At 40.8% G+C, this 26,376-nt stretch overlaps 1 protein-coding gene across 1 annotated transcript; it reads left to right on the top strand.

Moving 5' to 3' along the window:
* Positions 1-1,530: 1,530 nt before the first annotated feature.
* On the top strand, positions 1,531-26,322 carry tubgcp6 (tubulin gamma complex component 6). The gene is made up of 25 exons (XM_085462343.1): positions 1,531-1,813; positions 2,206-3,011; positions 3,177-3,340; positions 3,949-4,162; positions 5,490-5,648; positions 5,980-6,101; positions 6,260-6,323; positions 6,425-6,534; positions 6,681-6,772; positions 8,794-8,933; positions 11,892-12,041; positions 13,524-13,605; positions 14,179-14,267; positions 14,424-14,539; positions 15,363-15,501; positions 15,578-15,625; positions 15,770-17,582; positions 18,020-18,181; positions 20,464-20,632; positions 21,326-21,467; positions 23,089-23,283; positions 23,877-24,009; positions 24,717-24,930; positions 25,423-25,616; positions 25,826-26,322. The coding sequence occupies exons 2-25, from the start codon at positions 2,226-2,228 to the stop codon at positions 25,915-25,917; spliced, it is 5,589 nt and encodes a 1,862-aa protein (XP_085318469.1). The 5' UTR covers positions 1,531-1,813; positions 2,206-2,225; the 3' UTR covers positions 25,918-26,322.
* Positions 26,323-26,376: the final 54 nt, after the last annotated feature.

Raw genomic sequence — 26,376 nt, 5'->3', positions numbered from 1 at the left:
AATGATACTGCACACTAAGAATAATTATTTTTCAGTCAGCCTCTGTGCCGGGTTTCAAGAAATTGGGTTAAAATCTGCACGATTCCTGGCTTCTGTTCTCCCGCATAGGATGCTTCTTCACACAATGCAGCCAGCCTCTCCTTCTGCAGGTTAAGTCTCACCTCCACGTTTGAAACCTCCTAACGAGATTTGGCTTTGATTCTCTCTGCCTTAGGGACGGAGGAGGAGGAGGAGGAGGAGAACTTGGAGCAAATAAAAACAATGATGGTGTGGTGTCATTCTAAACAGTTGTTCTGATGAATAATTTAAAACCGCGCAGGCAGTTTCTGACTCCAGGGTTCTCTAAGCTCATATCCTGTGAGCATATTAAAATATCTCGTTGAGTTAGCTTGGATTTTCACATGTGGGATTTTATTAAGCTTAGTCTGAGTTTAAATTGGTTGTAGTCTACTTAACTATTGAGTCTAACGAGTAGTGAGGGGCGGCAGTATCTCAAGAAAACTGATTTACTGATGTTTAAAAATCACACACATAAAAAAGACCCTCAAAATGTTTTTAATTGTGTGATATACAAGTTATTATAGGCAATAATTAAAAAAAAGCCATCAATATCACTACATGCTTTTTTAAATGTAATTATAACGACTTAATTAGGTGTACATACAGAGCGCCTCCCACTTCATTTGTCAGATATGTGTGCAAGAAAAATATAATTAAAGGAAAATAACAGTCACGAGTACATGTAATTCTTCTGATTACTGCTCATGCTGGTCATTAAAGGGGTACTCTTTTCTCAAACATGAGGGACAAAGCCCACTTAAATCTAAAACAACTTTAGCTGCAGGTGATCCTTGGACTGTACTGCAAAACAAGAACTATCGGCAGGTTTTTCCGACAGGGATTACTCCTAGTCTTAGACTTAAAGATAAATTCAGCAAAGACCTCCATTGGGGACGGGGGTATGGTTAGTAGGCCTGATCCATTTCTGGGAAACTGAACCTATCAGTTTTGACCCAGGTCATTAACTGCATTCACACTAGGAATGCATATTTGTTGGAGGCTGCATGAGTGCCTGTCAACTTTTTCAGGAATCTGATCAGCGAAAAGAGGAGACCATATTCAACCATCAGGTCTGTAATTAGAATGTATTCACCCATAAGTAGTGGAAACCGCTTAGGTGTTTTGCTGATAAATCATTGAAATGGTCTATTTATAAACGATTTTACTCTCAAACAAGCAGAACTGCAGTACTGGCTGCAGTAGCTTTGAAAGTGTTTTCTCTGGATATCTCTTTTTTGTCATTTTAAGAGTTCTGTTCATTAATAATTATCGTCAATTACTTAAAAGTGTCCTGTCATAGTAGACAAAAGTACATTTTTCGTGTAACACCTGAATGCAGCAAAAGCGCGGTTACAAATGACACTTTTCTCATCCCCTGACAGACGAACAAAACGGACCAATCAGTCTGCCCTCTGCAGTATCATTAGCCAGTCGTTTGCAGAGGAGAACTTGATTGTCCAATCAGAGACAGGGGGAGGCAGATCTACTGTTTCTTGTTTCCTTGCGGCGGACGATGGAAGATGAATGAGGCGCCTAGCTTGCTTTTAGCTCCTAAGTGCAGCAACACTGCATATTAATTTGTAGCTGAAGTAAAAAACAAAAACAAAATCGAAATAAATATATAATTGGTCCGACTGTTATTGCGCTTAAACGTAGCTGGAAGGCTAATCGATGCAGAGGTACATTGGTCACAACAAACGGTAGCATGCACGGGAGGAGTCGCTGGAGGTGGATGCAAGGTTCAAATTTTCAGGTGAATTAATACATATAATACTATACCAAGAAGATAGAAAACTACAAGAAGGAAATATAGTTTTAGCTCGGAACAGCACAGGGCTTGCTAAAGAAACAAAAACATGCCGTTTGATATCTCAAACGTTAGCTAATAAGGCTAACGGTGATGCTAGTTAGCTGACACAGTATACATATAAAAACAGCCAGAGTAAGCGCACTATGTATAGGATACATACGCACACACGTACGTATACTGTGGTTTATAAAGGAAGTATTCAACAGTAATATGTCTACCAGTGTTGGTTGGACTGAGTTATTGTCTGATGTCTATGTGTTGTTAGGAAAACGTCTGTTATAGTTACAGTTGTTCTAAAAGCAATCACCTAAAACTTGTTTGTTTTACTCATACAGGCTGAGGCAAGAGAGCTACCATGAACCCAAGCCTTAACAACTGCATGATGCCCAGCTGTACCAGCAGCAGCATCACTGAACTGCTGAGTGCCCTGTGTGACTGCAGCCTTTCTGGGGTGTCATGGAAGCGCAGAGCACTGGGAGGAGTCTCAAGAGAAAGTTTCCACAGGGCTCTTAAAAAACGTGCCTACGGTGCCCTCCTGTCTAACCTGTTTCAAGATGGCACCAAAGGACCTGCACCAGGACTGAGTGCCACAGCTAATACACCACCGAGAAATAAAGTCTTGATGATATGTTTTGATTTACGTGTGGCTGGCTGTCGAGAGGAAGCAGAAAGGCTGGAAGAGCAGCTCGGGAGGCTGCCGGAGGGAGAATACTCTGGTTTGAAGGAAGTGGATGCAGTCCTTGACCTTCTTGTGAACCTTGCTGGGTCGGCACCTCCTCCCCCTACCTCGTTCAGCAGGGACTATATGAGAAGAGAGAGGCCTGTGCTGCGGATGCCTCAACCATGGAGCTACCAAAGTGAGGACTTGCAGAGGCTGGAGGCCCGGGCATGGGGTCTGGTGTGTGGGGAGGAATGGGGGACTTTGGAGAGTCTGTATGGAACTCAGAGGCTGATGGATGCTCCACCTGGCACAGGACTGCTAACTTTGAGAACAAAACTAGAAGCAGAAGAAAGATTTGAAAAGGAGACCAGGCTGACCCTGTTTGGAGCACTCCAGCACACTCGCACCTCAGACATGGACATAAGACTAGATCTGCCTCCAATCCCCAGTAATATTGATGTAACAGGGTTGGCGATACGAGTAAGACACCATATTATATCCTTAAGTAATATATTTAGTTTAGCTTAGGCTGTTTTATCATATGTCCACTTCAGCAGCTCAGCGTATTCATATTTGCACAGTGTTTGATTTAAATAATTTATCTTTGCATTGCTTTATGCACTCTCTCTTTGTTGTTCTCTGCAGGTGCCTCCTTGTTTAGATCAGTGTGAAGATGAGGGCTTCCAGTCAGCCTCCAACCTGACCCCAGACTCTCAGTCAGAGCCTAGCCCCATTCCAGACTTTGATATCTGGGAGGCTCTACGCACATTTGAGCCTGGAAGACGCCGCTGCTGGGAGTCTGTTGGCTGGTAAGTGATGTGTCAATTTGATTATGCTGTAAGCATGCCAAACTTCTTTTCGTATTTAAAAAAAAAACAGCTGTAACCCACTAACAGTTGTAAATCTAGTTCCTCACTATAATATGAGAGCAACTACTGATTCTTTTCATAGTTTTATTGTTCTGCCTTTTTGAAATAATTGATGGGTCTATAAAATGCCAGAAAAAGCTGAAAAAAATATAAATAATGATAGATTGAATCATAGAAGCTTGCTTACGTTTTTGTAAGACCGAAGATGCCAAACTAATGAAAATGTGGAAAAAAAGCATTTTTGAAAAAAATAAACCAGTCTGTGTTTGGGTTGTGAGGTTTAATATAAATAAACATCTAAATGTTAAATGACAACAAAATCTGTGACATATAAATGAACAGAAATCCACTTTAGCTGGTAGATACTGAATTCAAGAGTATCCTGAATAAAACCAAAGCCTTTAGTTTAGAAAATGACATAATGACACATACACTATTAACTACAGAGTCATCAAGGTATTGGAGAGGCCCACTTGCTTAGTTTTTTTGGGTTTTGTATTTTTCTTCCCTCTGGAAAACTGAACTGAATGCCTCGTTTGTCTCACTAGCCCACCTGGAAAAAGGGAGTCTTTCTATCTAACAGAGGGAGGCAGGGAGGCCTTTGATCAGCTCTATCGGCTTTGGGAGGGTGAAATGAGGGTGGTGAGCACGAGCACACCGTCTCCTGTCCTCCCCTTACCCCTGGACTCCCAGAAGCAACTGGTGTCTGATCTCCTTAACGTCCTGATTGGAGTGGCTTCTACTACTTTTCCTCTCAACCAGGTGCAGTTCGTTATCTTTTATTAGTCTCTAAAATGCACTTTATTTGTTTTTTGTTTTTTTTTGTTTTTTAGTAGTCTGTCAGGCAGAAGTGATAAAAGTAACTAAAAGCGCCGTGACATGCTACAAATAGAAAAACAGATTAAAAGGAGAAGCTGGAATGTGATATAATGGGAAATTCGTGCATATAAACAAGCTGTACTGACTCATAAAATGTAACAGTGTGAAGTGTATGCTTAAGTCAGCTGCCTGATTAAATGATCATGAAATAAAATAAAATATTCCTAATTCTGAACACAAAAACCCAGGGGAGCTCTGCTGGTAGTTTATTGTTTCCCATTAAATTCTTATTTTTTGTCGGAAGATTATACTTATTTTTACAACATAAAGTGCATCCTACTTATCTTGTTTACTTCTCAATTCCTTATCTTGACTCTCCGGCATATTTTTATGATTAACATCAGTGTTTCCCTTTGGCTGACTGCTGCTGGTGGGGCCCCAGGGGGTACGGGGCAGACATAGCTTTTCCCACTTCCTTCTTTGTTATAACGACAAATCTCAGTCATTTGCCCCTGTTGTTTTACGCAGATTAACATTTGCTGGGAAGCTTTTTGTGCAGTTGCAGTAATGTGGCGAGTTGTCTTCAACTCGAGTAATGCAATCTTTACTTTGCTTCATTGCCCTGCTCTGTGCTTATGGTGAGTGGTTTTACACACAGTGAAGCCGGAGCAGAGGAGAGAAACAAGGATGGCTATAAATGACGGCAGAATGCATTAGGGGCATATGGCAGTGCAAGGAAATTAAATGTATTCTCATAAAATTGGCAAACCAAATAAATAATCATCACCCTCGCCCACTTTTGGTTTTTTGAAACTATATAAAGAATATATTGTATATATGTGTATGTGTATATTGTTATCTAAGTGAGTCCTGCCTCCTTCATTGGGTTGCCTTGAGGTCAAATTTTGTTTCTATAGTTACATAGGTGTTTTCTTTACTGCAAGTGCAATCAAGGCTGTGGATCAAGGCCCCCAGATGTGTGCTGTCTTGAAGTACTGTAAATATCTCTATAAAAAAAATCAATGTGAAAGAAAAAAATAACAAAAATAACACACAGCAGATTATGTGATGCAGTCTAAAATAATACCAGCAGAAGCCGTGCCTTCAAAAATCACCATGGACGTGACTCTTCTACAGCCTTGGCAAAATTCAATATCGAATGCACTAAAGACAGTCTTTGCTGCCGGGCTGTTTTATTGGATTTTATTAGACTGTACAGTTATTTATTGTGTTTTGTCCACCATCTGTCAATATGCGTTTCCCTTCTTAGAGTGTTCAGTTTGACGTCAGGCCCGGTGTGTGTGTGTCAGGAGCCTCTCCAGAGAGCGTGTCTCGTCTCTTGGGGGAATTGGCCCAGTACGGCACCTATTATTTGAGGCTCAGCCGCTTTTCTCTGCAGAGTGCTGACAAGAAGGGCTTAGTCTTCCAGGTATGTTTGCATAAGCATCGTTAATACCACTAACGCTGCAAATTATTTCCTCTAAGTTCTCTGCTTGCATTGTACTGTTGTTAATAGTGTTGTGTTCAGAAATTGGAAATAATCTTCCTGAATGGGCACTTTGAGACAAACACATGAGCATCTTATTTGCGTACGCAGCAAAATAAATAAATACGTCTAAAAATATTATATAATATATAAAAACAGGGAAAGAAAAAAATTAAAGTGCCCTAAATGAAGCAGTCCATAGCAGGCAACAAAATCCAACACAGAAAGAAGTCCACATGCATTTTAATCTGTGAACATATATTCCATCTCTTAGGCTTTTACCGGTGGCTTGAGGAAGTATCTGCATTACTACAGGGCTTGCGTTCTTAGTACGCCACCCACTCTTAGCCTGCTGACCATTGGCTTTCTCTTCCGCAAAGTGGGTCGCCAACTCAGGTGAGGTCAAATGCTTTTTACACGCTGGTTTTCTGGTGTTAACTTTGTCATTTTGAACCTCCACCTCACTTAGTTGACAGTACAGCCATATCCTTTCAAAGAGGACCTTGATGTAAATATCAGCAAATCAAAAATGCTTTGCTTTCTTTTAATCTAAGATACCTGTCAGAACTGTGCTGTGTGGATGGGCCTTTGGGTGCAGGCCAGGCCACCTTCCCTGTGGTGAGTGCTCTTTTATCTGCAAACTGCAATATGTCTTCTATCACAGTTGTGTTTAGCCTATCAGATGAGTTGTCAGCTTAGTGCCGTGTGGCTCTCCTCAGGGTGTTAAACTGCTGTCCTACCTGTACAATGAAGCACAGAATAACTGCAGCAACGAGAACTACCCTGTTCTTCTTTCGTTGCTGAAGAGCAGCTGTGAACCTTATACACGGTCAGTTTCTATGCGCCCCGTGCAGACAGGCATCCTGAAAACAGCAAAATATATCCTATATTATTTTAGTGATATAGCTAAATGGTTGATAAATCTGTCTAAGAGTGACACCACTATTTTGTTTTGTTTTTCTGTGCCTCACTTAGGTTTGTGTCTGACTGGGTGTACAGTGGCGTGTTTCGTGATGTTTATGGAGAGTTCATGATCCAGGTCAATGAGGAATACCTTAGCTACAGAGGTGAGGAGACACAGTACTTGCACACACATATACACACATGTCGCCGTATCAAAACCTTGGCTTCGGTCTCCAGGCTCTGAAAATGAAAAACCTGCCAGATACATAGTTGAGCAGAAAAAAATAGATTTTATTACAGCGTTTGTTGCCTAGTAGGATTTGTCCTTGTGTCTATAAAAGCTGTCATGACGTTATTGCACGATAATCAGTGGGAAACTGAATCAGATACCCCAGCTGGAAGAATCAGAGATATCTTCACTCAGTAAGCCATACAAATAAGTAGTGGTCCTTTATTCTTTTTAGCTGGTACAACTATTCTGGTTCTGGTTTAATTGCCATGGACACACATGGACCTGCTGAATTTATTTTTTGCTTCCAGAAAAATTAATGACTTTATTAATGACTTGATCCCTTGGGGAGACCAGAAGAGACCAAAGAGGCTTTGAGGCCAAAATAGACTCGTTTGTACTCTGCAGGATCTGAGGGACTTTGTGTGTCTCTGTATGTTGCTTTGCTCACACTGCTTTTCATTGTCATGTCTAATTTTTCATCTGTGGTCATCTTATCTGTATTGTGTAATGGCTTTAATTTCATTAATATCAAAACTTGAAAAATAAACATTACAATAGCTGTTTACTATATACAAATGTTGTTGTAGCTTATCTGTCATTTGATTGTTGTTGCTATTATCAGAAGATGAACAGCTATATATTATTTTTTTATTGTTAACAGTCCTGGGTGTAGTCCTTAAAGGATCAGAAAAAAAACAATAAAAAAAAAAAAAAAAGAAAGAAAAAGGCCAGGGTTCAAATCTCACCGAATCATTTGAGAATAATTGAATATTAGTCAAGTGGCAACCATGCCAACCATGCAGTGGTACAGTAAACAGTGAAACGAGACAACGTTCCTCCAAACCATGGTGCTACATATGATGTATAACAGACAATCAACGCAGGACTACATAAAGTGCAATGTGCAAAAATTGCAAAAAAACATAACAAAGACAGTGCAACACCAGACAGAGCGCAACGATACAGACACAAGACAGTGAGGACGCAAAAGTGCAATAGATGTGCAAAAGAGTGAGTATTGTGCAAAAAGTACGTTGGTGCATGAAGGTGTGCGTGAGTGTGTGTATGAGATTGTGCTTGGTAGTGACGTGTATGAAGATATGTGTGTCAGTCCAGTCACTGAGTGATTGATTAGTCAGTTGAACAGATGATTAACCACTAAATATTTTTGTTAATTGGCTGATAATTTAATTATTCGGGTAAGAAAAAAATGTTTGCCGTTTGATGGTATCAACTTTTGGATTTTGCTGATTTTTGGTTCTCTGGTTTTTAAATTGTTAGCCAGGCAGAATTGTACGTGAAAGCATCCCATTTTAGTTTATTCGTTTTTTGTAAACATTTTTGTATACATTTCTTTTTATTTCCATTTTGACAGTTACTCCATATATATACTGCTACATGAATCAAGACTGTCCAAATATTGTACGTCATGCAACACCCCATTCAAGGTCAGACCACCACCTCAGCTTTGTCTGACTAACAGGTCCATTTGCTCATCGGCTACACCTCATCAACTCCTGCAGCGAACCTCTGCACTTCACACTCTTGCTTTTTTGGAGGACACACAAATGTCATTGTTCTCCTCGAACTCCATCGGCCAAGGAAGCAATCAGCAGCTAAGCTTTCTTGGCAAGCCGCGGGCTTTCTGTAAAGAGCTCTGGAAGCCTCGTGCATTCATGTTCTCTTATACTTTTTGCTGAGGATCACTGAGCTAAGAGCTAACAATTTCCAAGAGTTAATTCAAGCAGCCAGAGTTTTGCCATGCCCCGTAAGTCATACTAATAAGGAAAAGTTTCAGCCCCAGCATGGGCTGGGTATTACTCCACCACCATTGCTTTTAAGATGTTTCAGTGCCGGGTACGATGTGCTGTTATAAGAGGCATAATGGACCACGAAAACTACTTACTCTAAATTGTAGGACAACATGTAATAGACATCTTTGAATTCCTGCAGACAAACACTTCTGGGTCCAAGGCTACACTCTGATCTCAAAGGATGTGGAGGATTGTGTGCCAGTCTTCTTGAGACACATTGCCAATGATGTGTATGTGTGTGGAAAGACTATCAACTTCCTCAAAATCTGCTGCCCACAGGTTTGTTTTGCACATTCACAGATCCACATTTATGTAGATATACATACATATAACGTAGATAGCCTTCTTAATTTGCCCAGTATAGAATTTTTGAGTCTTGTAAATACAGAAAACATGTTGAGAAATGGTTAAAAGTACCTAGCCATTTTTCCTCTGTTATTGCTGTTGATATCAATTGAACTGGCTGTATGTGCTTGATTATAAATGCCACAGTACAAATTCTATTCACTTGAAACTCCATACTGGCCAGAAATAGTGGAAAAAACAATCATTACTGCAACAGATGGGAACGTGGTCTCTTTGAAACTTTATTAATATGCTGTCATCAGAATTGTGATACATTTCCTGTTATTGTCAGGCAGATTTTTCATCTTCCATACTCATGTTTGACTCCTGCTTTGGAAAGAATAATATTGCTATTGGTGTCCTAGGTATCATGAAATATTACTTTTTAAATCACTCAGCTGGTTGTCAAAAATATTCTCCAATGGTTTTCATTAGTCGTATGTACACTGACAGAGTGTTCTTTGGTGGACAAACTATGCACCGTCAACATGGTTGAAGGGTGGTTGTTCTTTCTCTTCCTTACATTTATTAACCATCATAAATACACATCCTGATAAATTGAAAAAGATTAGCCTGCCAGTAAATTGGTCCGCCTCTTGTCAACCAGGAGTTGAAGCTTCAAATTCATTCACTTTAGTATCATAACAAGAGAATGTAGAAAGTTTTCACATTTGACCAAAAAATTGTAAGTAAATGAATCACTTATATAGCAAACCAGGGGAAAAATCAGTAAAGTGGTGAAGTTTTCATGAAAATGTATTTTGCATAACTTCCCTACCTGCTGATTGCCCAGCATGATGTTTTTTACAGTCTGACCTCCATGACCTAAGCTGTAGGACCTTTGTTTCTAATTGGCATTCTGTAACTTTTCCTCTCTCTGTTCTTTCCCCTGATGCTTGAGTCTTTCTAGCCTGCAGGGTAGTTATCAATACCTAGGAAGAATTTATGGATTAAAAACACAAGAGTGAAGTGATGGGCATTAATGTGCTTACTAGCTGATATGGCACATGAATCCATGTCTTTAATTAAAGAAATACTTTGTTACCGTTATCTTCTGAATGAAATGCGTAATGCAATGTACAGCATAAAACCGATATGCAAAACAAGCGCACAAAGGAAACCATACATATTTGAATAGAAGTACAAAAACTGATTCATGGTAACATAATTACATGAAACAATCAAACGCACAAGAGGCACGGTGTGATTTAGATAAAAAAACAAAAAAACCCAAAAAAACAACTCTCCATATTTTGTGAAGTGTCTTATGTCACAGGCAATGTAATTATTCATTTCTGAAGTCTTGGGGCCAGGGGATCTTTTGATATCCATTTTAGTTTTTCAATTTTGGCAGTAATTAATACAGTTTCTGAAGGTTTGACTCTGATTTAATCCCATGCAGTCATAAGTAGGGCTGGGTATCGTCACTGATTTCTAGAATCGATTCAATTCCGATTCACAAGGTCCCAAATCGATTCGATCCACGATTCGATTTAATTCGATTCGATTCGATTTAAATCTGGGAAATTTTGACAGTCAGAAGTATAATTCAGATCAGAACATTTACATATTTTTGTATCTATAAAAAGGAAGCTGACACTCGCAAGACTTTATCCAAGGTGTGAGCATCACAGCAGATGCCTTTGTGTCAAAGTAGCTGAGGATAAAACACAGAAAAACATGAAGGTTTTCCTGGCCTGGGATTTTATAAAAATATTCTGCAGTACATCAAAAACGAAAGAAAACCATTAATTAATGAACATTACCTCTGACGTTACAGCGGTTTTATTAGACACACGGCTAAGCATTTTGCATTTTGAATAATATTAAAAAGTTTAAATTTGTTCAGTATTGAACAGCAGAAATGAGGCTTTCTTTTCGGAAGAATGTAAAAGGGAAAAAAACAGCGGCCGACAGCGCTGTAAACTACGGTAGACTGGTGCGTAACAAGCAAGCGAATAATGAAGAAAGCGAAACTGTTCGAGAGAGGGGAGGGGAGGGGGGAGGGAGAGAGGGAGAGAGAGAGAGCTGCGCATCGCAATGGAAGCAAAACAGAGTGAATTCATGACGATGTTTATGTGAAGCGTTTGGATCTTCTTTTGCTGCTGGTTCGGTCAATATTGTTTGGAGAGAGATCAAACTAACAGCTTTAGAATCAGCGCATAAAGGGCGTGAACACAAAGCGCGGACCCGGATCAGCGAGCTGTCGGCTTTCAGCCCCGACTGTGAGAAAGGCGACATCTAACTGATTCTGATCCGCGGGTCGCGCTGTGTGTTTAAGTCTATGTGCAGAATCCCTGTACCTGCTCTCATTTACTGTTTGGTGGTTCTTGAAATTTTGTGAGATGTCACCAGAGATTCTGGCATTTCGGACAAAATAAATTTATATTAAAAAATCGATTCAGGATTTTAATGAATCGATTTTACGTTATCCAAGCCAGAATCGATTTTAATCGATGAATCGATTATAAAAACCCACCCCTAGTCATAAGATCATAAACGGGAACAAGGCCAGTTACAGTGTCTGCATTATGCTTTCTTCGTTAAACACAGTATAACAGATTTGTATGATGGAATAATGAACACTTTGATTTTTTTTTTTTAATTAGAAGCAGCACCACCATAACCAGGTCATTGCATAGCTTCTATTTCAAATTCATTCCCATACCGGTCTTCAACATCATCCTAAATTCATTGCTAGTTTGTGTTGTGCTGGTAGCTGTAAAAATGAGTTACATTTTCAGACAGCTGGTAACACATATTTTAATATGAAAGAAACTCTGGGGTTATAAAATATGTCAAAATCCACCAAATGAGTCATCCGAATTGATCCGTGAAATTTTTTTTCCCTCTTTTTATGATACTAAGATTCTGTCAACTGTGTGTCCACAGCACTACATCTGCTGGTCAGAGCTGCCAGTACCCCGCATCGCTGTCACCTTCTCTCTCCAGGAGGTGGAGGAGATTGAGAGAGACTGTGCAGTGTATCGTGGACGCATGGAGAGAATTGCAAAGCACAGTGCTATCAGCAGGGAGGAACAAGTAATGACACACATGGATATTCTTGTGCATCTTAGATGTCTGTGATGTGTTTTTCTTCTTCTTTTTTTCTGAGTCTGAGATTTTCTCATTGCTCAAAATCATCAGTTACATTTATGAGAGCTTTTCAGCTATATAGCCTAGAGTCGAGGCAGTGAAAAAGGAACTTTAACAAGACAAATCATTACCATAGACTATATGTAGTCCATATTTATATGGACATAGCCACCAAGATGCCATCCATTGGTTTGTGGACTAGCATTTAAAGCCTAAGTTTGGCGTTTTGGCAGTTGTCTCGCTAGGTTTTTGAAACGGAATACAACAACAGGGGGTTGTATCTGACTAAAAAATGAGGATACTGCAGACTTACACAATAGTTACACTGGACTACATGGGGCTGTCTATTCCCAAATGAACAGTATATGCAGATTTAGGGTTCTTTCACATTAATCTGTGAACACAGTTTAGTTTTGTATTTTTGTTTCATTAATTCATTTCAGTCTTTATTTACCTTTTGTTTCAATTCAGTTTGGTTTCCATTTCTGGACAACAACAACAAAGAACCTTTATTCGTCACATACGCTATCATACAGAGTACAACATGTAGTGAAATGTTCCAAGCAGACAGGCTGCAGACATGGCTGCACCATTTCAGGGCTTGGTTTTAGCATGGGGGGAATAGCCAGGACCCTTACTAGATACCACTGCCGGGCGGGAGTTGAACTTGCGACTCTTGGTCCAAAGGTGTGCAGTCTTACACTACCAGCTGGAGTAAATTTAATAGATATTTCAATACAAACACAACAGTTTGGGAAGGCAGTTGACTCAGTCTTAATACATCCTCCTTAGGCAGATTACACTAATAAACTAAAAAAAAATGTAATTTAGTTTTACTAAACTTATGGAAACTGTGATTACTGTCAAATAGCAGTTGATGGTTTCAGGATTGCAGTTAAGCAAATACAGTCCAAAGTTTTTGCTGACTGTTAGCCTGCATGCCAAGAAAGCCAGGATTGGTTAGTAGTAATCAGACTGAAAAACAGAAACCAGGACGCTTCCACTGCTTAAAATCTTGTTCTGTGATTCAGCAAATTCATATCCAGACAATGATCTTTTTACAGAAATTCCTTCTATGCTTTTTAGATCCAGAGGGTGTGTCCATCTTTTATATACAGTGTTTGATTACAGGTCTTGTCCTGTAAGTCAAAGAGAAAGGAGAACTTTTTTTTTCCGCTTTTTTTTTTTTTTTTACATTACACAATCCATCAAAGTGGCACTGCTCTTCAAGTACAGAGGATTTCAGCAGCCAGTCATTAAAATGATGTGGATGAAGTCTCGAGCTTGTACTTGATTTAGTGTAACAACCTGGCTTGTATGGCGGATCTTGTGTGAGCCTCTAGCTGAGGAGGGGGAGGAGAGGTGAGAGACAGGGCAGGGACATAGATCTTTGTTAATGATGATATTTTTTTTTCTGTCTATTGTTAGGCCCTGAGGGCAGAGCAGGCACGCCAGGAGCTGATCAATCAGGTCAGAGAGTCAGCAGCCAAAACCCTGGAGAGCATCCGCGGTCAGTGTAACATTTATATACACACACACACACACACACACACACACATATACATACACTGTAAGTAGAATTTTATATACTGCGTGACGTACATGCATAACCCACATCCTGCTGGGTATACCTTTAACAAATGGCTCAACTCTAAGTATAAGCCTGATTCGCTTGTTGATTGCTAAATGCGAGAGCTTCCTTCAGCTCCATTCCCACCCCTCGGGAGAGCAGAGGAGATGCATGGGGCAATTGCAGTGAGGAAGGCTTTGAATACTTTCCAGTACCATGGGTTGTGAAATCTAATCATCACTTGCACAGTTTAGCTCTCACTCTTCACATCATTTATTACTTCAGAGGATGTGTGGCACTGTTGGGGGGCAGTGGTGGCTGGGTGGGGGGGGGAGTGTTCAGCCTGATGCGCTTTGCGTGTCTTGGCACGGGCATATTTGAGTTTGTTTATATGGGGCAGATGGTGATGTTGTCTTGTTTAAGTGTGTGCGAGAGGCAGACAAGAATGTTATGTACTTTTCTGTGTGTGTGGAGGGGTAAACAGCTCACTGTTATCTCCCCCGCCTCCTGTAGGGCGCCAGGTGTCACAACGTCTGGCTGAGGAGGCCAAGAAGAGGGAGCGTTTTGAGGAACTGAAACAGCACCTGGAGCAGGAGCAAGAGGTAGTAAGACATGAAAGAGAGAGAGAGGGTAAAAAAAAGTGTGTGAATAGGAGTGCCTAGATTAAACTGTGTATTGTCAGGTATTGCATGTGATCCTCAGATAGTAAGAAAAGACCATGTGATAAACAGTAATGATGTATGTGCGTGTGGTGCCAGTGGAGAAGTGCAGCCAAGAAGAAGCAGGAGGAGGATGACTTCAGCTTTGCCAGAGAGCTGAGGGACAGAGAAAAGAGACTTCAAGCTTTGGAGGAGCAGCTGGAGCAGAGAGCTAGGTCTGACTGCCTTTACAGCTGTTAAGATTTTATTTGAAAAAACTATATCAACCTACTCAGGCAAACATGATGGGACATCAGTTCTGTGTCCCGTGTTTTAATGTGCCAAATTTCCATAACTGATTCAGCACCATGAGCAAATAATGTGAACACTAAGCTTTTATTTACTACAATGACATGGCCGAGATCAGAGGGTACCATAGCTTAAAAAAAAAACACCTGTCATCTACAGCTTTTCCTCCAAACAGTTCACATCCTTACTTCTCCCTTGGTGCAACCTTTGCATTATTCAAAATATAAATACCTTCTAACTGTCCATAGATAGATAGATAGATAAACGGATACTTTTTTGATCCCACAAGGGAAATTATTGTGTTTCAGCTGCAGGATGAAGAATAAAAAAGTAGTGCAGTTCTTGCTGTGCTAGGCAAAAAACTAAATTCTTTTCATGTGTGGATAAATAAGGCTTTTGTCAAGGAAAGCACAGGTTTCATGTTTTTGCAGGTCTTACTGATTAATTGCCTGTAGTTTGTTGAGGAATTTAGTTCTAATTAAAGCCAACACGTATTATAAGCACACAGGTTACCAGTACTCTCAGAGTCCCTCTAAACCACAAGCTCAGGTGGGGCAAACATTTTGGATACATCACAGTCATGCACAAATATGAATAAAACGTTAGCACAAATATAAAAAAAATCACTTAATGGTCAGTTCGGGAATGGCAGGGCCATTTATACAAGCATTTATTGCAGACTTCAGTAAGCGACTGAGGATAAGACCTTCAGCTACTTTAACATTCTTTTTTCCATTTATTTAATTCTAGGAAGGAGCTGATCGCTCAGTACAGCCGTCTATCGGAGGAAGCAGCTCGCAGAGAGAGACGAGCCATGTGGAGAGTGCAGCGAATGAGACTCGATGAAGCTCGTGCTCACTTTTTCAGGGATGACGGGCAAAAAACTCAGGTTTGTTACAAATGAATAGAAAACAAAGACATATAACCAAAACTTTGTAACCGAACCTTTTGTGATTTGTTTCCAGGCCATACTGGAAAAATATCCCTTGGGTCAGGAGAGACCTTATTTGGAAGTAATGTCACCTGCTCCCTCAGCACAACAGATTCCTCCACGACAAACAACAAGCTAGTTTTTGAACATCCAGTCTTTTTTCACTTCATGTCACTTGATGTGTGTTCCAGAAACATAATATTGAATTGTTAACATATCTTGACAGGAATTTCCCACCCAGGAGCTGTCAGAGCAGCAGACAACAAAGGCTCAAGAATCTGAAGCTGTATCACCACCACACGATCTGCCTTCGCCAAAGATTGCACAGGTTACAGCGGACCCTGCCCTCATCTCTGAGGAAATTGACATCGGTGACTTTCTTCCCAAGTCTCCGAAGTCTCAGAGTCAGCAGGTAGATATGGCTCTACAGGAGATTGGCTCTGACCTACCCAAAGCCTGTCCTACAGCTCCACTAGTAGACTATGACTTCAGTGCCCCCTTTAGTCCACTTGAGGGTATCACTGGCCAAGCGTCAGTCCAGCCCAGGCCCCGCTGGGGACCTGTAGTCCTGCCTGACATGATCCAAAACCACTCCTTTCACATCTCCTCTGAAGAGAAAATTCCTCAAATCCAGGAAACTGTAACCAAAACTAGCCTGCTAGCCGGAGCCTCTCAGTCCAGCTCTCTAGGCCTGCACACCCCAGAGGAGTCTGAAAAGAGCAGTGTGTGCGCGCAACCTTCACAAGCCTCAGCACAGCAGGTGGATGAGAGTGGCTCAAATACAGGCAACGAACAAAAGGAATCTACACCTATACTCCAACAGGATGCAGAAACAGGGATTCTCGAAAGTAAACCAGAAGACAGACAATCCAAAGATGACGTGGTTAACAAGGCTCTTTCCACTACAACTGTGCAAGGTGACCAAGGTGATCACAAAGTCCTGACAAGTCTTTCTGATGATGGTGGCGTGGAGCCACAGGAGACGGGCGCTAAAGAGCAAAGCTCAGACACACACAATAAAGATGGAAAAAATATTCCTTTGCCAGACTTTCACAGGCCTCTCTCCAGTCCTCATTCAGATGTCAGTCAAACTTCACCCACCATCCATGGACATTCCTCTGATGCTCACATAAAGATTGGACAGTATGTATCAGAGGTAACTGCTGCACTTCCCTCGCAGAACATCCACGGCCATGCATCAGATTCACACATCAAAATTGGAGGTCATGTTTCAGAAGTCGATGCTCCTGTACCTTCTCCTAACGTCCATGGTCACGCTTCCGATGCTCACGTCAAAATTGGGGAAAACGTTTCAGAGTTTGTCGCTCCTCTTCCTACTCCAAATGTCCACGGCCACGTCTCAGATGCCCACATAAAAGTTGGGGAACTCATTCCAGATGTAGTTTCCCCTCTACCTTCGCCCAGTGTTCACGGGCACAGTTCAGATGCTCATATTCAAGTTGGAGAAAATGTATCGGAGATTGTTGTACCACTCCCTGCTCCCAGCATCCACGGTCATTCCTCTGACGCAAATATAAAGGTTGGTGAGTTTGTGTCCAACGTTCCCGAAGCAAAACCTCGTTGGAGTAAGCACGGGCACGCTTCAGACAGCACCCTTCAGCCAGGTTGTCTGGTATCTGGAGCAGAACCTTCCTTGTCGCCTTTGCCTGGAAGCTCTTACGGACACTCATCAGACTCAGCGTTAGGTGTTGGGTGTGTAGTTTCAGGAGATGAGCCCAAGCGGTCTCCTCTGCCCGGCAGTGCCCACGGCCATTCTTCAGACTCAAATTTAGGTGTTGGATGTGTTGTTTCTCAAAGTGAACCGCTTCCATCACCGCTGCCAGGCAGCAGCTATGGACACTCGTCTGATTCGACACTGGGGATAGGCTGTGTGGTGTTGGGGACTGAGCCACAACCTGCCCCATTGCCAGGCAGTACTTATGGACACTCGTCAGATTCTTCACTTGGTGTTGGATGTGTGGTGAAGGACAAAGAAACTGGAAATCAGCAGAAAGTAAAGGGCAATGAATACAACAAAGGTACGAAACAAAGCCTGTGTTATACACATACACATTCTGTTGTGACTTTCATGTAATTAACCACATGTTACACTCAGTAATTTTTAAGATGTTACAAACTCTGAGGATATAAAATTGAACCCAAGCTCTTTAGTGTTCATTTGCAAAATTATTATTCCTTGTATCCACGTTGTTGTCTCGGGGCTTGTAGTGGGGTATTAAGTAGTATATCTGAAGTGTATTACCCCTGTTAACCCTGTTTTCACATTAGCATTTTCATGTGAAGCTTAGCATAATCACCGTTTTATTGTAACGGCAAAATTTGTGTCACCTGACTCTTTGCATGAAGGTGTGAAAAGCTGGAAGTGTAAAGTGTTTTTCATGTAGTGTAAATTGAGACGTCACTGCAAATTATGTTCTTTCTTTGTAAAAAGTAATTAGTCTACACTTCTCCTTAGGTTTTGTGTCAGAATGCCCCAGTGAGCAGCTGGCTGAGGGCATGGGGTCCTGGACAACCTGTTTAGGGTTGTCCCCTGGAGAAAAGTCCGAGCAGGAATACCTCTTGGCTTTGGCTGCCCAATACCAGGTGGAACAGTATGAGGACTGCTACAACCTAATGGGTTAGTTGAAAATATCAAGGGCTCGAAATGAACGGCTCCTTTGGGACTTGTTTATTGAGGGCAAAGTGAAGTGCGACTTGTATAGGGGTGGGGGTGGAGGGGTGGGGTGGAACAGTATTTCTGGCCACATCTCGTGGCATCTCCTTTGTGTGTTGTGGATAAGAGGTAACATAATGTAGGTGCATATGGTGTAATTGATCAGTTTGTACTTGGCATTCAAAATCCAGCACAGCAGCAAAACGGAAACAGTTTGTTCCTATTTAAATGGCTCATTGATGTTTTTGTGCCCAAGAGAATATTTTCAATTTATGGCTTGTAGGATTTTGTTTTATAAAACCTTTTCAAATGCATTTTCAGTGCATTCAAATAATAAGCTTATCTATCTGTGTATCTAATCTGCCTGCCTATCTGTCTATACTTAGCGAGTAGCTGAAAAAGGTTCGTTTCAAAATTTTACATGAACGGCACTCACAGAAGTGCTGTAAATATCAACAATTTATAATAATGAATGTACTTTTGTCTTTTCATTTTATAAGAGAGCTTTTTTTACTCTCCATTTTTAATACTATTTATATTAATTTGTGCCATTAACGAACCACAAATAATTCCTTTAAAACTGCTATGTTTTTCTTTTTGCTGAAAATGAGATGAAACTCAGCACATGAAGCACTTTAAGGCTAATCTGTTCTTGTAGAAATTAAAATAGCTGCAGCCTACGCCAAGTAGGCCTTGGGCACATCTTTTTAAAACATCATTTCAAATTGCAAAGAAGTGAAAATGTGTAACAGCCTAGTCTTGTGGTACATACTTGATGTAAATTAAAACAATTATTTTTACATGTTCAGGACTGTTGCAAATCCAGAGGCTGTTGAATATTTGCTCCATCAGCAAGCAAAGGTTTGCATAAAAAGCAGTAATATTTCATAAAGGTCTGCTTTATGCTCGGGTGGGATGCCTCGTGGCTCGGTGGAGTAATATCCTGTCTTGTTCACTCTGTGTTCAACATTCAGTCATGCTGCTATTATTCATCCCTGTTTCTGGAGTTACTGTGAAATCAGTCATGGAAATCTACTCAGACAAATACGTGTTCCACACCACTGAGCAAAGTCAGGAGCAATAATTTAGGAAGTTTTATGAAAGATATGAGGCTACGGAAAACCCCCAAAATGACAGGATCAACTTGCAGTAAATGCTATAGCTTTTCAAGAAAATCAAAGTGATGGTAATTGTATATATTCTGAATAATTTTTAATTAGACCCAATTTACTTTTCCTTCATTTTAATCCTATATGTACAAATAAATGGTTACTCCCAAAAGTTTCAAATAATAAGGTCAGCATATGTGCAAATAATCCCAGTAAGCCTAAAAGCTAAACTTCAGACAACTTTCAACACTCAGTTACTGACACATTTTTCTACTCCTGGACCTTTGTGATGTCACAGAGGGATGGAGCTGGTGGTTGTGACCGTGGAAGCCCCACTCACCTGCTTTTCCAACTTTGTAATGGCCAAACGGGCAGAAGAAAATAGGCTCTTTGAAAGAGCAGCCTTAAGGTTTCTCTCAGAAGATGACAGAGGCACAGTATAAGATACCAACTTCAATATTATTAATATGGAGCTGGAAATGAGCATTACAGAGCACCTTGAACTCTTTACCCCTATAAAGAAGATTTGATGTCCTCCCCAGGATCCTTAATGATGGGTTTTGACACCTCTGTATATATCAATAAAAATGTGGTTTGACGACCACTAGAATAGTTTCTGGATTTCTCATTTTGGTCCATAAGCAGGCCTGAAATATGAGAGAAACAGCTCAGTTCAGAAAACAGATATAAAGGTTACTGCTAGGAGGCTTTCAATAGGTAAAGAGTTAAGGTAGTAGCTCAGTGGCTGTAACAAACAAGTATAAGCAATATTCATTTATAGGCTTTGGTTCTCAATAAGTTGATTAATCATTTGGTTCATAACAGCTTAACCCTCTCAGGCTCAAATTAAACTTTTTGTTGCTAATGCACAACCAAGTCCTGCAGTGGTACTTCTGAGTAAAAAAAACTCATAAAATATGTATGTGGGGTAATCAGGTTCTTAGTTTTTAACTGTTGCAAATCAGCAACGCCTGCCTTGAGAGGGTTAAATGTTTGAAAAATACATTTTGCTTGAGTCCATTTTCACCTACTTAAATGACTCTGGGTCTTTTTTTACACTTTGAGGCACGGCACTGTTGTTTGCAGTCGTCAGAGTGATATTTCCTCAGCGGCATGCCTGTCATCTCTCTCTCACAGCTTCTTCCCCTACGTGTCAGCTGCTGAAGCAGGTAACTCGGGGCCCCTGGGGCCTTCCTGTGGACCCCACACTCCACAGAGCCACAGACACCACAGCTGTCCAACTCAGCGAGATGGTTTCCCTGCCAGTCCTTATAAAACACTCTGTGACTGCACCGCTCATCACACAGTGAGTGTCTGGAAAAAAAAGAGTTTGTGTTAGAAAATGGTAATAACATCCTTAACAAGTGAGTACCGAGTGTCTGTGTTTAAAGCCAAATACAATGTTTAGAGAAATGCAAGTGTGAGTTTTCATAGATTCTATTCAGGCCACTTAAGCTGTAGTCGAGTATATATTCGGAGCTGCAGGAATAGTTTAAATTCTTATTGCCTTTCATCCATTTTAAGATTCCATCAGAACTCCAGACAAGCTTGTCAGTCTTCACCTGCAGTGTTCCTGCACCCCATGCAGTCAAGCCTTTGTGTGTAAAAGAAATGGCTTTCTCATCCCTCACTGCACACAGAAAGAGTGCCGAATATTTAGTGTTAGCTCGTAATTTTTATTAACACATTTTTATTCCATGCATAGACAATGCAGTGGAGTTTGACAGAAATCTATTTTCGACTCTTCCTTGCTAACTTCTGAGTGAAAGAGAACCTTCTCACAATCAGACTGTTTTATAAATGTGAATTGCTGAGAGACGATTTAAAGTAATGCCACATAGAAAGCCATCCACGGGGTGAAAAATAATATGCTGGTATATTCTCCGAGCTTCAGTAGGGTTGATGCCTGTACTGTCTACAACCTGTATGAAATTTGCAAGTCAGCACAAACTTTTCTCAACTTAACTTAGTCATTCCTTTCCTCACCTTCCATTCCCAGTGTATCTTTAGTGAACAAGGCCGTGGTGGACTACTTTTTTGTGGAGCTCGGTGTGGAAAGACACTTCGAGGCGCTGCGCCACTTCCTGCTGATGGAGGACGGCGAATTTGCGCAGTCCCTCAGCGATCTGCTGTTTGAGAAGGTGACGCTCTTTTGTGCTTCATATCTTTTTGTTGTCTTTATTTGAAATGGGCTGGTTGTCTCTTTCTCTCTGGTGTTGAATTCTAGCAGCGGACAGGAAAGAGAATCTCAGAGCAAGGTCAAATGCCCGGTCTCCATTTGGGAATTTTTATTTTTATTTTGTTTTATTTATGCTGCATGTATTAAATGTTGTCTGCTTGTAAAAAGCAGGCACGGGTAACCTTGAAAATTCCCCGGTCATTTATAACTCTAAACACAGTTTTAGAATGTATACGCCACAGTTAGATAGCAGTCGTTTCTTGCCTCATTACCCAGAGGGTCAGTTTCTAAGGGTTCGTATGTCCTCCTGCAAATGTGATTTAGTACCCTGGAGCCTGTGTGTGCACTGTGGTTCTGTCACATATAATCTCACAACATCGCTCATGTAAATTGCAATAACCCAATTTCCAAAAAGCTGCATCAGATCAATATTTTGATATTAGTAATAGACTTGGTGACTACATGTATATATGGGGGTTGGAGGGAGCTTTTTCTATTTTAAAAATGTCTAAAATACCACTGTTTGCTAACTGCATGCTAACATAGCAAGTGGATAGTACATTTATTGGAGTATTTAGCAGTTAAAGAGCCAGATTTCTTTTTAGGAGTTGGTGTTTGTTCATCTGCAGTCTCTGGACAGGTGGACACAATAACAAATAAACTATAAACGTTAAATAAAAGCACAACAAAATAATATTATATTCATGAAATCTTAAAAACTGTCCAGCACCACACCACCAACAAAACACATACACATTATAAAATCTTCATGTCCACTTTACATTCAAAGCCAGACTATGCTCTCAGTACTTACGTGGCTGAAAAAGCTGTAAAAGGTTTTAAAAAGATGAGCGCTCGGTGATTCGTGTGGACAGTTTTTTGGATGATGAGAAGAGATATTAAAAACCTACATTTTTCAAATTGGTCGGGAGCTTGTTAAGATCTCTAATGGACTTAAATGAAAAAGACGATTCTGCACAAAAGTGGAGCGTCTATTAGGATTTACCTTGAACACTAATGCTGAAGTTCTGCTCATCTGCTGTGAGCAAAGTTGTACAAATCTTTATAAAGGTGGCCGTGCAGTACTGCGAACCATTTTCAAACATCCGAATACAAAATTAGGTTTGCAAAATATTTAATATTTCATCAATCTCAAGAATATCACAGCGGTGATGCTGTTGTGCTTTTCTGTTTAGAGCTTTTAGGGCTCGTTCATAAAGAGAAGCAGGTTTAACTTTTAACCTTGTAAGCAATTTGTATCCAATTCCATCCCTGTTTGCTTGTTTTGAAGCACACGAAGCATCAGTGTGATATTTCTAGACTCTTTACTTCAACCTCTTCCTGCCAGGAATTAACAAGCACAGCCTTTGCTAACACCTTCTTGCCTTTCTGATGAAATGATCAGGTACACCTGTCTCTTGACGCTCACGAGACAGAAGGTTTTGTTTATCCAGCTTAAATGCAGATTTCACTTATTATCACTCCTTTTTACCCTAAATGAGTCAATCAGCTCTTTCTAAATATGAACATGCGCCCCAACAACACATTACTTTTTTTTCTTCTTTCCCCCATCTCCCACCCAGCTGGCCAGTGGCCAAACCCCAGGCGAGCTCCTAACTCCCTTAGTCCTGAATTCCATCCTCAGCAAGGCCCTGCAGTATAGCTTACACGGGGACACGCCTTTGGCTGGAAACTTCACCTTCGCACTTCGCTTCCTCCCCGAGACCTTCCACCCACATGCCCCGGACTCTCTTAACTGCTTGGAGCTGCGCTACAAGGTGAGGCTGAGTGTTTTAATGGGGTAAATGAGCGAGTACCCTTGCATGGGTGTGCTTGTCTCAGCCTGAGTGGCAGCTTGACTGTGACAGCCTGTCATGTTTTGACAAACTGCTTTGGGTGTGGAAAATGAGCTTATCACACACTTAAATGGTTCAACTTCATAGATCGATTGGAGTCGCGTCTTTTAGGTGACATGCACAATGACTAATGCTGCACATATTGCCCTGAGTGTTCGTTCCCTCCTTTGGCTCTCAGACTCTTCCTGTTTTTGGTGGATCTCAGTCTTAACTGTCCTGGCCCACTTCCCCTCCTCGTCAATCTCGCTTTGTTTCCGCACATTTCTCCACCCAATTTTTCTTCTACCTCTAACTCCTCTCTCTCACCACTCTGGCTTAACTTCACAATCCTCTCACCTCCTCTGTCAACGTCTCTGCACTCACACCTTTTTCCTCTCCTCCCCCACATCATCCATCACTCTCTCTTTACCTGTTTTTCTCAGCTCCTTTTTCCTTCACACTCAAAGCTCCACGTGCCGTTCTTCCTTACAGCAGTTACATTTTTTTCTTCTTTTTTTTCTCGCAACATCTCCCAGGTCGACTGGCCGTTGAATATCATCATCACAGACAGCTGCATGAACAAGTACAACCGCCTGTTTTCGTTCCTGCTGCAGCTCAAACACATGGTGTGGAGCCTCCGTGATGTCTGGTTTCACCTCAAGAGAACAGGTGAGAGGACAGAGCTGCTGATTCAGAACCCAGCTTGAACTCCAGGTTACCTCTGAGAAGCAAGAGTTCAGAATCTCCCCTGTTGTGCTGCTGTGGTTTATAAAATATACATGGAAGAGAATGTTGAGATTTTTTTATTTATTTATACAAAGCAAACCTCAGACCTGTGGGATTGTTGTAAAACCGTGTGCATCCCTGGGTTAGGTGATATTGATCAGTTAAAGTCAGTGTAGACTACATAAATGGAGGTCCTGATAGGATGGATAAAAAAAAACCCCTAAATGAATTAATATTAATAATACAGAAATAATATTATGACTCAGGCAGATCCTTTAGTAGTTTTCATCTGTAAACTGGGTGAATGTCCCACATGCAGGAAATACAATCCACCAAAGTCTGTTTCATAAATGTAGTTTCAGCTATCAGTTATTTTCTGTAATGATTTATATATATTGACTTTTTGTCAAAAAGTCAAAACAAAACAACAAAAAAAGATGATTGCTACAAGTTCCCAGAGCCCAAAGTCAGCTGTAATAGCCTTTTGTTACACTAAGAGAATACAGAGAGCCTGGAGGCTTTGATTATTGCATTGATTTGATACCAGCCACAAATCCTTGCGTGTCAGAGTCTGTAACCAGCAGATGTTTATGTTCTAGGTCCTTGCAGCACTGAGCATAACTTGTTCTGATGGCCTTTGTGTCTCTCAGCGCTGGTGAAAGGCGCAGGTCGCTCGGTGCAGTTCCGTCAGCTGCAGCTGTACAGACACGAGATGCAGCATTTTGTCAAGGTGATACAGGGATACATCGCTAATCAAATCCTGCAAGTGTCCTGGAGTGAGTTCACAGCCAAATTGGCCACTGCCAACGACCTAGATGCCATCCACCGTACACATGCAGACTACCTCAACAGAGCCATCTTCAGGTGAGTGCTGGAACTGCAAATGGGGAAATGCCGCTTAAGTAATTATTGCCGTTTGATTTTTCTGTTGACTATGCATAGATTAGGTACTAGTTTTTGGGCGAATTTATTTATTTTAAGAGGTCAAGAAATAATTTAAAACAAGATCAAAAATTCTGAATGAAATACATTTTTCAACAACAAAAATCAGCCTTTTGAGTGATCACAGCTGCAGTTCAGCAGATTAACAACATTTCTTGAGGCTCTGTACGGGCAAAGCATGTCAAAGTAGCATTTAGCTCCCATAATTTCATCTAAAATTAATTAAACCTCCACGTAACAAGTTAATTAAAATTCCAGCTGAATCTGAGGCTAACTCGAACTCCATGAAAGATTTAATCTCATTAGGAGAGGTTGTCAGTATCACACTCGTATTTGTCGAACTTCAGCCCATCTGAAAGTCATTCCGAAGTTTCTTGTCATGTCTCTTAAACTTTGCACTCGTCGCCTCTCCAGGGGTTTGCTGACGGAGAAAGCAGCTCCGGTCATGAACATCATCCACAGCATCTTCAGCCTGATCCTCAAGTTTCGGGCCCAGCTAATTGCACAGCCCTGGGACAAACAGCAGGGGGAGGCAGTGCACCCAAGCTTCATTGCCATGCAGCAGTCGTACAATACCTTCAAGTATTACTCTCACTTTCTTTTCAAAGGTAAGGCCAGGGAATGTTGTTTTGTCTGTATGAATGAAAGTTCAGCTTGTTTATCTTCCTTCTAAGCTCAAAGAGGTTTGTTAGGGGTTCACGTGAGGCATCAATAAATAAGTTAGTCTGTGCAGTCTTAGTATTTTTGACTTTGCTGAAAAACTGGTTTCATTGAGTGTAAAGCATTAAAAAAAATGTCTCTTCCTTTCTTCTCTCAGTGGTGACCAAGCTGGTGAACAGAGGCTATCAACCACATTTAGAAGATTTCCTGCTTCGCATCAACTTCAACAACTACTACAAAGACTCATGATCTTAAAGGAATCCTTTCTTCTAAAAAGTGGGTTTAATATGTCTGTAATTATTTTTTTACACCTTCATTTCATGACCAAAATACTTTTAAATCCTGCCTGCAGTATATTATAGGACATAGCTGTGACACTCAAAAGTTTTTAGGCATTCGTCCTGAATCAGTGTGCAGAATTTAATATGTACTTGAATAATTAAAAACAGCTTTTGAATAAATCTGTGCTGCCTGCCTGCGTGTGTGTGTGAGAAAGAGAGAGAGAGAGTGTGAGCAAGACTGAGATGACACTATTGTAATACATCACTTGCTGAGGTGTGCACACAGCTGTGTATATTTTTAAAAACTATAAGTGTCAGGTAAATGTACATGCTACAGCAGATGCTTTTCTAAATAAAATCTCTATTCTCTGGATGTGTGTGTCTCTGTGTTATACTTTTTAAAGTTCTTTTGTGGGATAAAGAAAAT

The sequence above is a fragment of the Copadichromis virginalis genome, linkage group LG7 (genome assembly GCF_057382275.1).
Source record: "Copadichromis virginalis isolate Kocher_CV1m ecotype Utaka linkage group LG7, C_Virginalis_male_GT1.1, whole genome shotgun sequence".
NCBI lineage: Eukaryota > Metazoa > Chordata > Actinopteri > Cichliformes > Cichlidae > Copadichromis > Copadichromis virginalis.
Note: the sequence above shows the minus strand (reverse complement) of the source record. Positions and strands in the feature narration are given on the sequence as shown.